This window comes from Sander vitreus, chromosome 7 (genome assembly GCF_031162955.1).
Source record: "Sander vitreus isolate 19-12246 chromosome 7, sanVit1, whole genome shotgun sequence".
Taxonomy (NCBI): domain Eukaryota; kingdom Metazoa; phylum Chordata; class Actinopteri; order Perciformes; family Percidae; genus Sander; species Sander vitreus.
In genome coordinates, this window is record NC_135861.1 from 3,909,887 (window position 1) to 3,924,954 (window position 15,068).

At 44.2% G+C, this 15,068-nt stretch overlaps 1 protein-coding gene across 6 annotated transcripts in view; it reads left to right on the plus strand.

Moving 5' to 3' along the window:
* The window catches only part of myt1b (myelin transcription factor 1b), a 126,106-nt gene that overhangs the window by 83,501 nt on the left and 27,537 nt on the right, over nucleotides 1-15,068 (plus strand). For all 6 annotated transcript variants that reach the window (XM_078254245.1, XM_078254246.1, XM_078254244.1 and 3 more), the window contains 5 exons: nucleotides 4,313-4,419; nucleotides 9,972-10,026; nucleotides 12,071-12,101; nucleotides 13,215-13,277; nucleotides 14,642-15,045. In XM_078254245.1, the coding sequence (XP_078110371.1) occupies nucleotides 4,313-4,419; nucleotides 9,972-10,026; nucleotides 12,071-12,101; nucleotides 13,215-13,277; nucleotides 14,642-15,045 (660 nt within the window). The remainder of the gene's footprint in view (nucleotides 1-4,312; nucleotides 4,420-9,971; nucleotides 10,027-12,070; nucleotides 12,102-13,214; nucleotides 13,278-14,641; nucleotides 15,046-15,068) is intronic.

Genomic DNA, 15,068 nt, shown 5'->3' on the forward strand with positions numbered 1-15,068 from the left:
GCCGCTAGAAATAAAAACCGGGCGTCTAGCGGGGAGGCAGACTCGAAGCTGCGCATTTCGCCGGATTTTGAAGTACTCATCTTGTCAGATTCACCCCGAGACTGTTCCGCGGTGCAGAATGTGAGCCTGTGCGTTGTGTTTTTTTTTTTCATTTCCTACCCCCCCCCCCCTCGCTTTGCTTAGATGGCCACGTAATGTGCTGTGTGTGTGCGCGCCTCACGGTCTGTCAAAGCACCTGCGTCCTAAGATGGAGGAAAGAGATGAGGGATGATGATGCACAGAGTGTTATGTCACCCGCTCTCTAAGTTGCTCTCCATCCATCTCCCGTTGTAGTAGCCTATAAGTCTGCTCAATGCCTGCAGCGCTGCTCTCATGAGAAACTTCAGCTGTTACTTTAGATGTTAGAACATCTTTCAGGGTTGGAAGCAGGGAGGAGGTTAACAGCTAAACTTACTTTACTTTAGAATATGTGATGATGTGTCACTGACTTTACCTGCTTTTAAAATGTAAAGGACAGACTTCTGTTAGTGTTAGGCTGTGTGCAGCTTCAAAATAGAGGATTTTCTTTAAAGCCTGTGGTTGTAGCTGTGTTTAAAGCTTATAGGCCATTTAGTAAACAAAGCCCATAAAATGCATAGAAGGAGCCTTTACTCAGAGTAAAGCTGCAAGTCTGTTGTTAGGCTTAATGTAGAGTGTACACTGTGCTCAAGATTGGATGCATCATAGGCGGAAATGATAAAACACCTATTGTTTTTCTTCTGTTTACTTTTCCTGTGAAATTTAGCCTAGTTTCAGGGGATTACAGAATTAGGTTATTGGTGCCTTATGCTGTGAGTGGAGGCTATAACAGCAGAGTATGGTGCTGCATGCAGCACAGGCCCCGATATGAAGTTGCTTCTGTGTTGTTGTTTTTTTTAGTTACCGTGATAGGAGGAAACCTCTCTATTTATGAAGGGCTGAATAGCCCATGGTGAGGACAGCAGGTGCCGGAGGAGGGAGCGCAATAAACATGTTGGAGGAGCAGCTGGGACCAAATTGCACACTCGTCATTCAAAGCCTATCAGAAATCTAAGCAATACAAGCAAAGGTCAGGGTTGGCCAGGCCTTAATGAGGAGGCATTTAAAATGAAAGTCTGGAAATAATGAATTCTATGCCCTGTGTTTAAAAGGGAAATAAATAAAAAAAAAAAGGAGAATGAAGTGTTGAGAACGTCACAGACCGCTGCCTCAGATCCCTACAGTTAGCGTGATGTTTTCTAAGCGGCAGTGATACGTCTGTGTTGTTTCTCAGATGCTGAGGTCAGGGTGGCCCCTGAGGGGAGCTTCTCCAAAAGCTGGTTACCATGGTGACGCCTTCCCTTCCACACCCCCGCCCCTAAACTCCCATCCCATAACTGATTAAAAAAAAAAAAACACCTCACAGACACTCTGCTTTGCTTTGGGGCCTTTTGTAGTTAACTCTGCGATGTGAACATTTAAATGAGTTTTTTTTGGACAGAATGACTTAACTGAATTGTGGTTTTTTTGGTTATCTATGCATAGAAAAAAAACAATTTCCACATCCGCTGTGATAATCTGGTTACTCAGGTTTTTTTTTTTGTCCTGTGACTCAAAGAAGGCAGCGAGTAATATGAAACCCATCCCGCTCCACAACTTTTGATTTCTCTGTCTCTTCTGCCCGGCTCGCTGTAATCACACTAAGTTGTCTCTAAATCCTGCTTAACATGACCAGGGGTGTACAGCTGGCCCCGGCCCTGTATGTACTCTAATACTGTTACAGACAGTTCACCCTGGTATTTAATCTAACTATGGATTTAGGCCTCTTTGGTCCATTGTCCCGGTACAGTAAGCCGCCTGCCTATAATGGTATTACTCAAACTTAGTTTTCTGGTAAAAGGTTTTTTTTGTATCAACTTAAAGACTACGTGTGTTGATTTATTGTGGGCCTTTTTCTTCAGAAAGTAGGAAAGAATTTCTAAACTTTGCCTCGCAGAAAAGCTTGGATAAAAACACTCCTGGCAGTAAAATATGATATTTAATCCATTCATTCTGTATTCATCTCTGCCCCCCCCTTACTTCTGATTAACCAAACCTCCCCGGTGAACGGCTAATTGTCTCGTACTCCTCCAATTTTCACTGCAAAATAACGAGCTGTTGTTGTAACGAGTCTTTTAGGTGGGAATGAGCAGAATCTGATCAAAGCATAAAGAGAGTACTTATTCTGAGCAGACAAAGCTCAAATTAGTTGGTATGTTGTTGTTTTTTTTCATCTGCAACGGATTCCAGATGTTCACATGCAACAACAGATGAAAGTAGAAAGGTCTATTTAGCCACCTTTTTCTGTGATTAATGACCTGATTTTATAATCACATATCTCACGCAGGTTCAACGTGTCCAGATGTATTTCCTGTGTCTGCACTGTAGCAGGAACAGCGGCTCAGGACTGAACAAAAGTGAGCAGGGATGCTGACACATGGCCTGAGGCAATGTGTCCTAATAGAGCGCTGTCATATATTTGGCATTTAGGAAGGGCTCTCAGATCTTTGGCCCCCAAACGAGCAATACAGGACGGATGCTCACTTCCCTTCACTTTAAAAGAAGGAGAGAAAAAAAGAAGCAAGTGAGTTTTGGTGCTTGTGTGCGTGGAGACAGAGACAGCCGAGACAGAGAGACAGAGAGATAGAGAGATGCAGACGGACAGTATTGCTGTTGTAATCACTTTTTTTTCCTGAGGGCGGAGTGGAAGTTGATAAACAAGCATTTTGCAAAGAGTGCTGGCTGGGGCTTTGCCGAGGTTTGCACATGATGGGCGTGGAGGGGTGAGCGGGGAGTTTGATGGAGGGGGGGGGGCTGCGTTGGGACCCCTCAGATACAGACATGCAGCCTTTTGTTGTCCCACCCACTGTATGCTTTTGGTGTGCACTTTGCATGCACTGTGGGTTCACGTACAGGACAGTATGTGCAGAGAAAAGAACCCTTGCTGTCTCTTTAAAAGCAGCAGGAAGACAGATGAAAAGCTAGAGATAATAGAAGAAAATGAGATGGACAAATCTCATCTTGCACTCTACAAAGACCAGCGATTTATACCCAAATTCAAATGTAAAGAGTTTTTAAAATTCAAATTAGAGTATTTGCCTTGAATTTCCACCGTGTTAATTGTGAGTTGTGAATGAGTACTCTTCCACAATATTGCTGCTTCAATTTACATTTTCAACAGAGTGGTTTCAGAGTGCGCTGACCCATAACCTTGGTCTTTGTGAGTGTTATTTCAGACAGACAGACAGATGCATAGGTGGCTCATACAGAAGAGGAAGTCACTATAAACTCAAGGGCACTTTCTCTTTCACAACGTTCTGCTGCCTGCTGCAAAGACACACCATCTATATAAAGGTGAAAGCTACAGGGTATACAGTGTATATATATACGGTATATGTGAAAAAGAATCAGATTTCACTGAACCAGCTTGGTGGGAGTGAGAGACAGGGCGACATCCGCCTGTTTTGGAGTCTCGCAGCTGAAGTGTCGTACAGCTACAGTAGTTGAAAAGTTCCGCCTTGGGCATTCATTGAAAAACACTCTGCACTCTCCCTGAACTTGAAATGAGAAGGGAAAAAACAAGATTTCTAGGACAACTGCGTTAACACCTCCACCATCAGCAGCTTCTGTTAGAGTAGGAAGAATAGGATTTGTGATAGATTTAGTATGTTTCTCCTGGCTGCTCAGGAAGATGAAGGGATGAGCTATTACCTTGATGGAAAAAGGGGAGAGAGGGGGAGAAAAAAGGGGGCTTGATTTATGTATGATTTATTATTTACTGACCATTCTTCACCCCTCTCCCCACACATCGCCCATCCCCCTATTCGCTTATATATGCACCCTGAAAAGCTCGATAAAAATGCGCAAATTTGATTGATTCTAATAGCAGACTGACAGGGACCCCAGCTGGGGCACTTAACCATGCCTGTGTGTGTGTGTGTGTGTGTGTGTGTGTGTGTGTGTGTGTGTGTGTGTGTGTGTGTGTGTGTGTGTGTGAAAAGCATACACACTGTTCCTTCAGTTAATAAAGGAGTGTCTGCAGCATGCTCAAGTGCCCCGACCTTCCCTCAAAGTAGCACCCCCATGCTCCCCTCCCTTCTTTTTTTCAAACTGCTGCCCCATCCATTGGTGCTGATGCTGTTGATTTCTTATGACAACTCTCTCTCTCTCTCTCTCTCTCCCCCCCCTCCTTTTTCTTCCTTTCTTTTTCCCCAAAATCTTCCACTCCCCTCGTCTTCTCCCTTCCCTTCCACCTCCTCGTCTGTTCTCTTTCTAGAAAATGAGTTCCGGGGCGAGCTGGTGAACCAGCGGTGGACACGAGGCGAGAGGACCAGCAGCCGCTGCCAGGCCTCCCAGAGACTGCAGAGCCGTCGACCAATCATGGTGAGTGACAGGGCCCTGCAGCCCCTCCCTCTCTCACCATCCCTCTTCACCACTCACCACACCCCCACACCCCTTCCAACCTGATTCTGCTTCCTGGGCATTTCCCCCAATCCCTAACTCAGCGGGGAAAGTAAAAAAGGGTGGAGGACGAGGTAGGGGAGGATGGAGAAAAAAAGGCAGCCTGTGTGTGTGTGTGTGTGTGTGTGTTGGGGGGGGGGGGGGGGGGGTCTATTTAGAAACTGGATAGAAAAAAACATGAATCAAACAGCACATCAAACCTCCCGCTTGGCCCTGCCCATCCTTTGCCTCAGCCCCACTCAGCTTAGCTCAGTTTAGTTAAGCTCAGCATGTCACAGCTCAGCGTTTTCCCACTACTGAGTTCACTTCACAGGATTTTTCTTTTTTGTATTGAAACACAGTAAAAAAAGAAACTCAAAAGGATGTCCTTGAGCTGATCATACTTGTTTTGTCCATTATATTCCTCCTTATCAGCAGAGTAGAAAAACGCTCTCTCTCTTTAACCCTCTCTGCTATCCTAAACCTGTCTCCCCTCTTTCTTTTACTTCCATCTAAAACTTGCCACCATTTTGAGGTTATTTCTCCATTCTGAAAACATCTGGTCCCCCCCCCCCGTGAATCACAACTGAGAGTGTGACACTCAACAAAGAGATGGAAGGATTGAGGGGAGATTGAAAGAGAGAGGAGTGGGGGTTGGGGTTGTTTTCCCCTGGGCCCAGTAAAAGTAGTTTTGTTTCCCCGTGATGGTTCGGGTTCATCTGAAGAGATGACTTTTATTGATTAGGTTTGATTTCTGCTGCTGAGGGAGCCGAGCAGAGAGAGAGGACGGGCACTTATGATACCTGTCCCACAACCTTCTTATTATCTACTTAGACTTGCAGCAAACTGAGATGAGTGAAACTGATTTAGGATTAGAGATATATAACTAAATCTAGTTTAGTCTTGAACACTGAAATCCCATCAGGATGACTCAAACCTCTGACAGCACACATCCTCACATCTGACCCATTATGCAGTCACACATTCTCAGTGTTGTTTTTTTCGCATATGAAGTGAGAAACCATGCGGCCTCCCCTCCTCCCTCCTCACCACTCTGCCCTGCCTTGTGTGAATTATTAAAGTGAAACTGTGGAAGGGGCCTTGCCTGTGCGGTGATCCAACATGGAGGCCGCGCGGCATGGTCCGCCTGTCGAGGGGACGACTGTGCAGCGCGCCTCTAATTGGCAGCTGCTGTCCGCAGGTAATTTTTTGAGATGTCAGTCTCTGTAGCCAGCAGTGAACGCTCCTCTCCAACTCCTCTCTCTCCACCCCTAACCCCCTCCTTTCCTCATCTACTCTTGTAAACCTGAAAATGAATAAAAGAGTCATTTATGTGCACCAGGGGACGAAGGGTGACCTTCTCTCTGAAGTCATTGCCCCCAGCTAGCCATTTACATAGAGCTGTCAGAATGCAGAGCAGAGCTGGGGCCCTCCTGCACACAAAAGAAGTACATAATTGATAATGTACAACACAGCCGGTAGGGATGAGCCACATCTTCCTCCTCCTCTTCCTCCTCCCCCCTAATTTTTTCTCCTTCTTCCGCTGCTGCTCCACACCACATTTCACACTAGTTAAACCCCAAGTTACACACACACACACACACACACACACACACACACACACACACACACACACACATGCACATGCTGCTGTGCACACACCCGGACATGCAACCTCTTTCTCTTTTTTTTTTTCTCTCCCGGTTCTTTTCTTTCTCCGTTCTGCATAAGACATTGCTGCAACCGTGTAGGCCCACCAACATACACTGTTCAAGGAGTCTAATTAAAAGACAACAAGGTAAAGGACAAGTTTTGAACTTACATTAAAGACAGGCCCTTTGAAGGAGATTATGAAAATCAGGTGAACGCCTGCCTGGCTGCATCTAGATTCACTCGCTGGGACTTTGTGTTCATACAGATTTAATGAGCTGGAATTGAGAAAAGGGACAGGAAAGAGAGGGAGAACTCAGATGTGCTTACCTATTTAAATGTGCGTAGCTATGGTTACGCAAACATGAAAGCAATAGGGGCCCCTTTTCAGTCCAGATTTTGATTCATCTGATGACTATCAATAAAAGGAGCAGGCAAAGGAAGGAGGGTGGAAAAGTACAGGAGTATAGTAGAGAATGGTATATAATCTTTTCATGAAGGAGGAATGTGTGCTTTAGTCTCGTTCTCACACACACACACACACACACACACACACACTTAATATATATCTCTATATATAGAGATATATATTCATAACTCTCTCCTTTGCTCTCCTTTCCCTATCTAGTTACATTTAGTCATGCAAAGTATGCAACATATTTTGAATATTTTCTACAAATCCACCTATGTTAGCATTATACTTCTAGCCTTCACTACCTCTCTTTATCACATTAACAGGCCAGGGTTCAATTCATGAGCATTCAGCATTGTGACTACAGTTTGCCACCGCTGAGGTTTGTGCTTTATACCCAAATTCTACGTGAGAAAGAGGTTCATGTTTATGAACGCTGCAGGTTATTTCAAAGAGCTATTACTGCAGGCATTTTACATTTGAAACCTTCATTCAGTTTTAGAATTCAAATTAGAGTAGAATATTTTGCCTTGAATTTCCACCATGTTACAGTAATTGTGAGTTGTGAATGAGTACTCTTCCACAATCTTCCCCCCCCTACACACTCCACACTCCTTACTAGTGGTCAGAGAAGTATAGCAGATATTTAATAGTTTTTTTTAATAATTCATTGATTAATCAATGAGTTGATTGACAGAATATTTATCGGGCAGCTATCTTGATAATCTATTCATCATTTCAGTCCACTTTTAAGCAAAAACTCCAAAAGCATTCCCTGGTACCAGCTTCTCAAAAGGGAGTATTTGCTTTTCTTTGTCAAACTAAAAACTACTAAACTGTAGTAGTAAACTGGGGGCTGAGCTGTTGGTCAGATAAAAAAACAAAACAATTTAAATATGTCAATTTTGGAAACAGCTTTGGGAAATTGTGACGGGCATTTTGCACCACTTTATGACATTTCACAGACAAAATAATGAATCCAGCAAATAATCGGCAGATTCGTCCGTCATGGAAATATTTGTTAGTTGCAGCTCTAGTAGCAATACCACAGCCCCTTCATCAACACTGCTATTTATTTTAACCATTTGCACCATCTATTACCTTTAGCTTCAACTGCTTGTTTTCGCACATTCTCAACACATTGTGTTCAGATGTTACAGCTGACTCAATATGTGGGCTTTTGTTTATTCAAATCGTAATTTCTGCTTTAGTACGTGGGCTACTCAGCAGTCTTTCCACATACCCCCAGCTACCCCTGGGTTACTTGAGTACTTGTTATGCAGACACACTGTCCTTTTGACTGTTGTGTTATCATATAGCATATTATTTAATTATTATTGCGCTAACCATAATGTCTGAGCAGCATTTAAATTGAGGTAAAGCTCATTTGTTACTATACTTCATATGTTGGGCAGTTTAATCTTGCATGCAAAAAATGCATTATTCTAGAAAACTGATTACACATTTTGCGTGTTGAATTATAATCTGTAATGTAACTAGAAAATGTAGTTGAGTAAAATGTAGAATATTTCCCTCTGAAATGTACTAGAGTAGAAGAACAAAGTAGCATAAGGTGGAAACATGTACACAAGTTATGTACAGGCACCTCAAACATGTACTTCATCACAGTTATATTCCACCACTGTTGAGACGTGCATACAAACAAGTACAAGTACAGACAGTGGAGTGTAGGGAAATGGACTTTGAACTATACACATGCACTTGTGTAAAGGGGTGGAAACACACACACACACACACACACACACACACACACACACACACACACACACACACACACACACACACACACACACACACACACACACACACACACACAGACAGAAAACCCTTCACTGCACACTCATCTGGTCCTCTTCCCGCATAGCACTGTGATTGGAGCACGGAAGGAGTCAACTACTCCCTTCAGGCAGGGCACAACGCTGTGGCTTGTTGCACGACTTCTACACTAACAGCGCTTGATTAAAAGAGTTGTGGCAAGAGTAGAGAGAGAGAGAGAGAGAGAGAGAGAGAGACAGGGAGTGTGTGGGGGGGGGGCTTGTGCCTGCACCTGTACCTCCGGCCAAACACTAGTCACTAATGAATGAAGCGCACCCTCCTCAGGGGAAAAAAAAGCCCTTAACAACAGCAACAACAGCGTGCTTCATCTTCCTCTCATCCCTCTTTCCCTCCTTCTTTTCATAAGTAGTCTATTAGCAGGAAAGGGACATTGCCAAATAGAGAGAGGGAGAGGGAAAAAAAGAAGAGAAGGAGAAGAGAAACAGGGCCCTCGTGTTTGAATCCCACTGTGGCGGTGCCAACTTGACTATGAAGAAGCAACAAAGCAGCTAAGTGCCTGGGCAAAGAGAGGGGAGGTGTCGGCAACTGGGAGGATGGGGGGGTGGGGCGGTGTACAGGAAGGAGGAAGTGTTAGACAGAAAGAGAAAAAGAGTGGCGACCTGCGATATAAAAAAAAAAACAGTCCAGTAATCAAAGCTAATGGCTCCATTGTGTCTAAAAAGCATCTGATAGCTTTAGAGTGCAGCGCCGAGCGCGGAGAGGTAGTGCTAAGGAGGTGTGGCCGAGGGTCAGAGTGTGTGTGTGTGTGTGTGTGTGTGTGTGTGTGTGTGTGTGTGTGTGTGTGTGTGTGTGTGTGTGTGTGTGTGTGTTTGAGGCAGCGGGGTTAGCACCTGCTCCTTTGTGGCTTAAAAGCAGTGCCAGTAGTAAGCAGAAGGCACGACACACACACACACACACACACATACACACTGCTCCTCTTCTTAAAAGGGTTATTAGAGTGGCTTTTAAGCAGCCCGTGTGTTTTTGCTGTATTATTATATTCAGCATAGTTAGGATTGTAAGGGCCGTGGCCCCTGTAAACGGAGGCACTGCTTGTTAGCTCTGCACAGTGTACAATCATGTGTACCATTTAGGTGCAGGAAATTATAGGGAGAGTGATGGGAGGTGTGTGTGGAGAGATGGTAGGGAGGGGATTTCAAAAAGTAGCTTGAACAACAGGGTTTGTTATCCTTTCCATACCGCGAAGCCTTTATTTCTGTCTCTCTCCTGATGAAGTGAGCCTCAGTGTGTTCCTTTTTTTGGTGGTGAGAGATAACGATGAGTAAGGAGGGCTGAGGGAGCGAAGTTTTGCGAGAATTAAAGATATGATCGTGTCTTTGTGTCAGTGTTACCTTTGGTGTGTTTCAATGGAACCTGTCTGAGTGAGGCTTATTATAGCAGTTCTTTTGAAGCAGAGGGAGGACAATTACCTGTGGATGTGTGCTGGAATATTGTGAGAAATAACTACTGATGGTCTCTTTTCTCTCTTCCCTTCTTTTCTCCTCTACACTTTGTCTTTCTCTGTTTCCTCCTTTTGCTCACGTCACTCTCTCTTCCTCTCTCGCTTCCTCTCTGTTTCCTCTTCTCTCCATCCCAGATGAGTGTAGAGGGTGACGACAAGCGAACTCGCACTCGGTCCAAGGGAATCAGAGGTGAGTGTTTCTGCTTTCTCTCGGTCATGTCAGGCCACACACGCACGCACGCACGCACGCACACACACACACACACACACACACACACACACACACACACACACACACACACACAAATGTGATTATACTGGGGATATATAGTAAACAAATCCGTTGTTTGAATATGAACAACTAATGTCGACTCCACAGATGCTGTCACAGGATTGCCACATTTTGCCACAAACATCACACTACTTCCTGTCTGAATCCGAACTCACCGAAAATCATTGATAAGAAAAGAAAAAAACACTCCAGATCTTAGCTCGTAATCATCACATTCAGGCTTTTTCTTCCGTATCAAAGTTATCCAGGTGATTGTTGTCTCTACAGCGTGAACAGAAAACTGCTAGCAGCCACAGCAGCACGACTTTCCATGATTCAGGTTTACCCAAACGTTAACAAATAGGCTTCAAACTAGAAACATGGAGTTTTTAATATGCAGACATTCTGCAAAGTTGCAAAGCTGCAATGTTTTTATTCTTTTTTTTTTTTTTTAAATCAGATTTGTTGGACAGTGCAAAATAAAGCTTCACTAATGCTGCCCCTGTTAGCCTGGCAAGTTAGGGACCATCTTGAAAGTGCATGCTCAATGGCCGAGAGAGCTTTGCATAGTTTTGTCAATAATGTTCAACTTTATTTACATCTGGACCTTTGATGTTTATACAATGCGGCACAATGAGTTATTATTAAGAGTTTTTAATCATAGAGTAGACACTTCAACCCAACTTTATTTACTTCTGGACCTCCTACAGATATTGTTTTTAGTGAAATAAACGTAGTACGTCTGTTTGTGTCTGTGAGCATGCTCATGTTGTGTACATATGGACATGCATGTGCGTGTGTACGGTTAAGAAAGTGTCTATCAGTGTGTGTTTCTATGAACGTACATGTGTGAATGAATGAAGGAATTTTAGTGTGTTGTCTTCATAATATGTCTTTGTGTATATGCACATATTGAGTGTGTCTTTCTCCATGTGTTTGTATGTGTACAATAGTGTGTTTGTGTGTTTGGTGTTTCGAAGTGAGACAGCAGTGAAACAGTTCAGAGCGCAGGAAGGCGTCCAGTCATTCCAACTGCATGATGAAAGACGGAGAAACTGAGATGCCACACACACACACACACACACACACACACACACACACACACACACACACACACACACACACACACACCAACATTGTGTGTGTGTTTGTTAGTGTGTGCATTTTCCATGCTTTTAGTGTATCTTGATACCCGCGGACATTCTGACATGTGATTAATGCATGTGATATCGGAGCCCAAACAGAATTCTCCAGGATCATATTGTTTTCTCGTTTGCTCCAAATGAAAATAGGATATTTCTCCAAACTCATTCTATCGCTCAACTCCCAATCGATGCCTATAGCCAGCTGAGAGCGATGTGTTTGTGAGCAGAGCTTGATTTATGTTTTGAAGGCAATTACTATAAGTTGCTCCTGAAAGAAGTGCTGTTTTCTACTGATGAAGGCAGTTTTCCTTTTAATATCATTTTGCCAATTATGATAACCAAAGTGCAACAATTAATCATGTTTTATTGCTGAAGTATGCATAAAATTGCAATTCGGCTGATTTAGGTTTTTGTTTTCCTCTGTGTGTATGCTTTTGTGTTGGCCTTTGTGTGTTATTCATACAGTATGTTTGCGCAGGCCAGAGCTTACACTCCTGTTTGTTTTCTGCTCACCTTTGTGTAACATGTGTTTGTAAGTGTGTATGCTTGCATGTAGGTGTGTGTGTGTGTGTGTGTGTGTGTGTGTTTGTGTTTGTATGTGAGCTCAAGAGTGTGTAGGTGTCTTTTTTCCTCTTGTGATCATGCAGTCAGCAGTGTGTAAGCCTCTATGAGGAAGCCTCATGGGATTCATATGCATTTGTGATTTATTGATCTGAGTTTCTTTTAGCAGCACAGCTTTCTGAGCAGTCGTTCACCTTTGTTCTCCCTCCCTGTGTCTTTCTTCTCCTCCCCCCTCTTTTTCTCCTCCTCTCCCTCAGTTCCTATTGAGCTCGTAGGACAAGAGCTGAGGTAAGGAAACACCTTCATCTTTTTGCAAATCCCTTTCATAAAGTTCTTTTATGTGCACCGTAGAGCACCCGCCGGCACTTGTAGACTCACTATCAGTGCTTCTTTAGATGATGTAGTATATATCTATTTATTTTTATTTTTATTTCTTATCATGAGCACTTCTCAGCTCGTGGTCATTGCCTCCAACAGGCTGCTATTGATTTCTCAAAGCCGCTATTTCCTGCTATGAACACACGCAGTAGATGCAATGAAAGGGGACGTATGATCTTTTTGCAGTCCGATCGAAGGATACAGCATGAGGAGAGAGGATGGTGAAAGGCGATGATTTCATTTTTCTGTTGCTCTACCTTCCTAGTTCTTCTCTCCCCCTTTCCTATCCAGGTGGCAGCTTTCAGGGCCTCACCGGTCATGAAACCCATTGTCCTCCTTCCTCCTCCCACCCACCTCCCCCCCCCCCCCCCCCTTTCTAAATGATGTTTTTCATCCTCTCTCTCATTTTGTCACACTTCACCTTCGAGCATCGAACTGAACTCAGCACTCCAAGCTTTCTGGATTGAAAAAAAAAACAGTAGGGAGGCCAGAGAGCATCTCATTTTAAATGCAAATGCAGCATTTTTTAATAAGTGAAATTAATAATAAGGGTAATTGGAGTAATAAAGGGCAATTGCTGGGGGAAGTTAATGAGAATTGAAATGAGCCGTCCTGAGGGGTCATAGCAACCTGAGAGAGAGAGAGAGAGAGAGAGAGAGAGCGAGAGCGAGACCTGATGATGACTGGTGAGGAGAGCAGAGCAGGGGAAATTACAGCAGGTCTTGACTGATCCTTATCGCTCATAGTAACAGGATATAGGCCAGAGTTGATGTACGACATACAATATTATGTTCTCCCCGGCCAGATGCCACCTGCATTCATGCATTATGTGTGTCTGCTTGATGGTTTGGGGGGAGGGGAGGGGGGATACATATCTTTGTGCATGTGCATTTGTGTGACGTGTGCTCAGTTTGCATGTCTTTGCTTTGCTTGATTTACTACGTGTATTGCCTGTGGGTATCATAGGGACTAAAAATGCGCCAAGTCTTAAACATATCTCTAACCTCCATCCATCCCATCCAGCTGCCCCACCCCTGGATGCAATGGCTCTGGCCATATCAGTGGGAGATACTCACGACACAGAAGGTAGGGCAGATTAAAACCCCACCCTCTGTCTGTCCTTCTGCTCTGTCTGTCTGTCCTCCTCGTCCTCTCTGCCCCACAGCACCTGCTTTGTGGAAAATACCACGTGATACCTTAATATTTTGAAAGGAATACTTCGACATTATATGAAAGACACTTACTTGCTTTCCTGTCGAGCGTTAGATGATAAGATCAATACCACTCTCATGTCTGTACGCTAATTATGAAGCTACAGCCGGCAACCAGTTAGCATAGCTTAGCATAAAGACTATCCTTTCCTCCTTACTTTTAGCTTGATTAAATATGAAAATATCACCGCTGCCATGTACAAAACACTTGAGTTAGTTGAATTCAAGTAAAGACTGAGACCAAAGTAAAACTGATTTAACACAAGAGTAATTTTTCCTTTGTTAAACTACCAATTAGCTTCCCAAATAAGAGAAACAAAAGCAGTCATTTACAAGAAATAAAAAAGGGCAAAAATTGGCGGGAAATCTTCTTTTAATCATCTTAAAGTTTATCTTGTGCCTCCACCCCCAGCTTCAGGAATACTGATTCAAATGAGCATTATGATCTCTTTATTGACATTCCTTAGTTTCTTGAGCAAAAAAAATAAACCAGACATATAAAAATCAACATTTTTAGAGATTGAGATTAGACCGTTAGATAATGGCTGTTTTTTGAGATGACACAAAAAACTCCCAGAACCTCTAAATCTAAACCTAAGTAATACAGTTTTCAGTGGACAGCAGTGAAATGTGATTTCTTCAGCTCGTATTCCAGCCTAATTCTCCCTCCCTCCCTCCTCGTCTGTGTCGCTCGCCCTCGGGGACCTTGCGACACTCGGGGCAGCTCACTGGCTTGTGACTGCTCTTTATTGAAGGGGCAGATATTAGCTATCTGTTTACATGTGTATTCGTTCAGCAGGCAATTTCAGATGCACTTTGTTTATAGATCGTCCCTCAATCTCCCTCGGCATCTCCCAGGTGAGAGTAAGAGGGAGTTTATTGGATTTTACCCTCCACTGCCTTGCCCGCCCGCCCAGCGACCGCCCGCCTCTCCACACAAGTTGTTCATTAAACGTTCCAGTCAATTGGTTGTGATTTCTGAGTGAGCCGGCATGGCGCCCCCCCCAGGCCACATGCGTTGACTCATACTCTCTGCCTGAAAGAACCACTCCATCCTTCTTCATGTCAGCACACAAACACCCTCCATCGTGCTGCTTAAAGTCACTCATGGTCATGAGGATGAGGTGCATGAAAGTTTATTAGATGTGTTAGTAGAGTGTTTGTGATTCCCGATTACAACCCTGCTTGGTATTCATGGTCCTTTTTTCTCCCTCTCTGTCTTTCTTTTCCCCCCATTAGCATTCTGGGTTGCCCCATAGCCAGAAAGCGCCGTCTAGAGGAAGCAGAGGCCGAGCAGGAGCACGAGCAGGACGCAGAGCATCCTGCCTCCAAGAGGAGGTCCCACCCCCTGAAACTGGCCCTGGACGAGGGCTTCAGCGTGGGAAGCGACAGCGGCAGTGAGGCCGAGGGCGAGAAGGATGGAGAGAAAGCAGGAGAGACCAGGGAGAAGGAGGAAGAGGAGGAGGAGAAGGAGGAAGAGAGGGAGGCCGCTGCAGAGGTGGAGAGACAGGAGATGACAGAAGACCTGACGCAGGATGGACAAACAAGTGGACAGGAGGAGGAGACACAGATGGAGGAGGAAGAGGAGAGGGGAGAAGAAGCGACATATCAGAAGGAGGAGAACACATTCGCAGCTGATGAAGGTGAGTTTTTTCTGCTTTAAAAC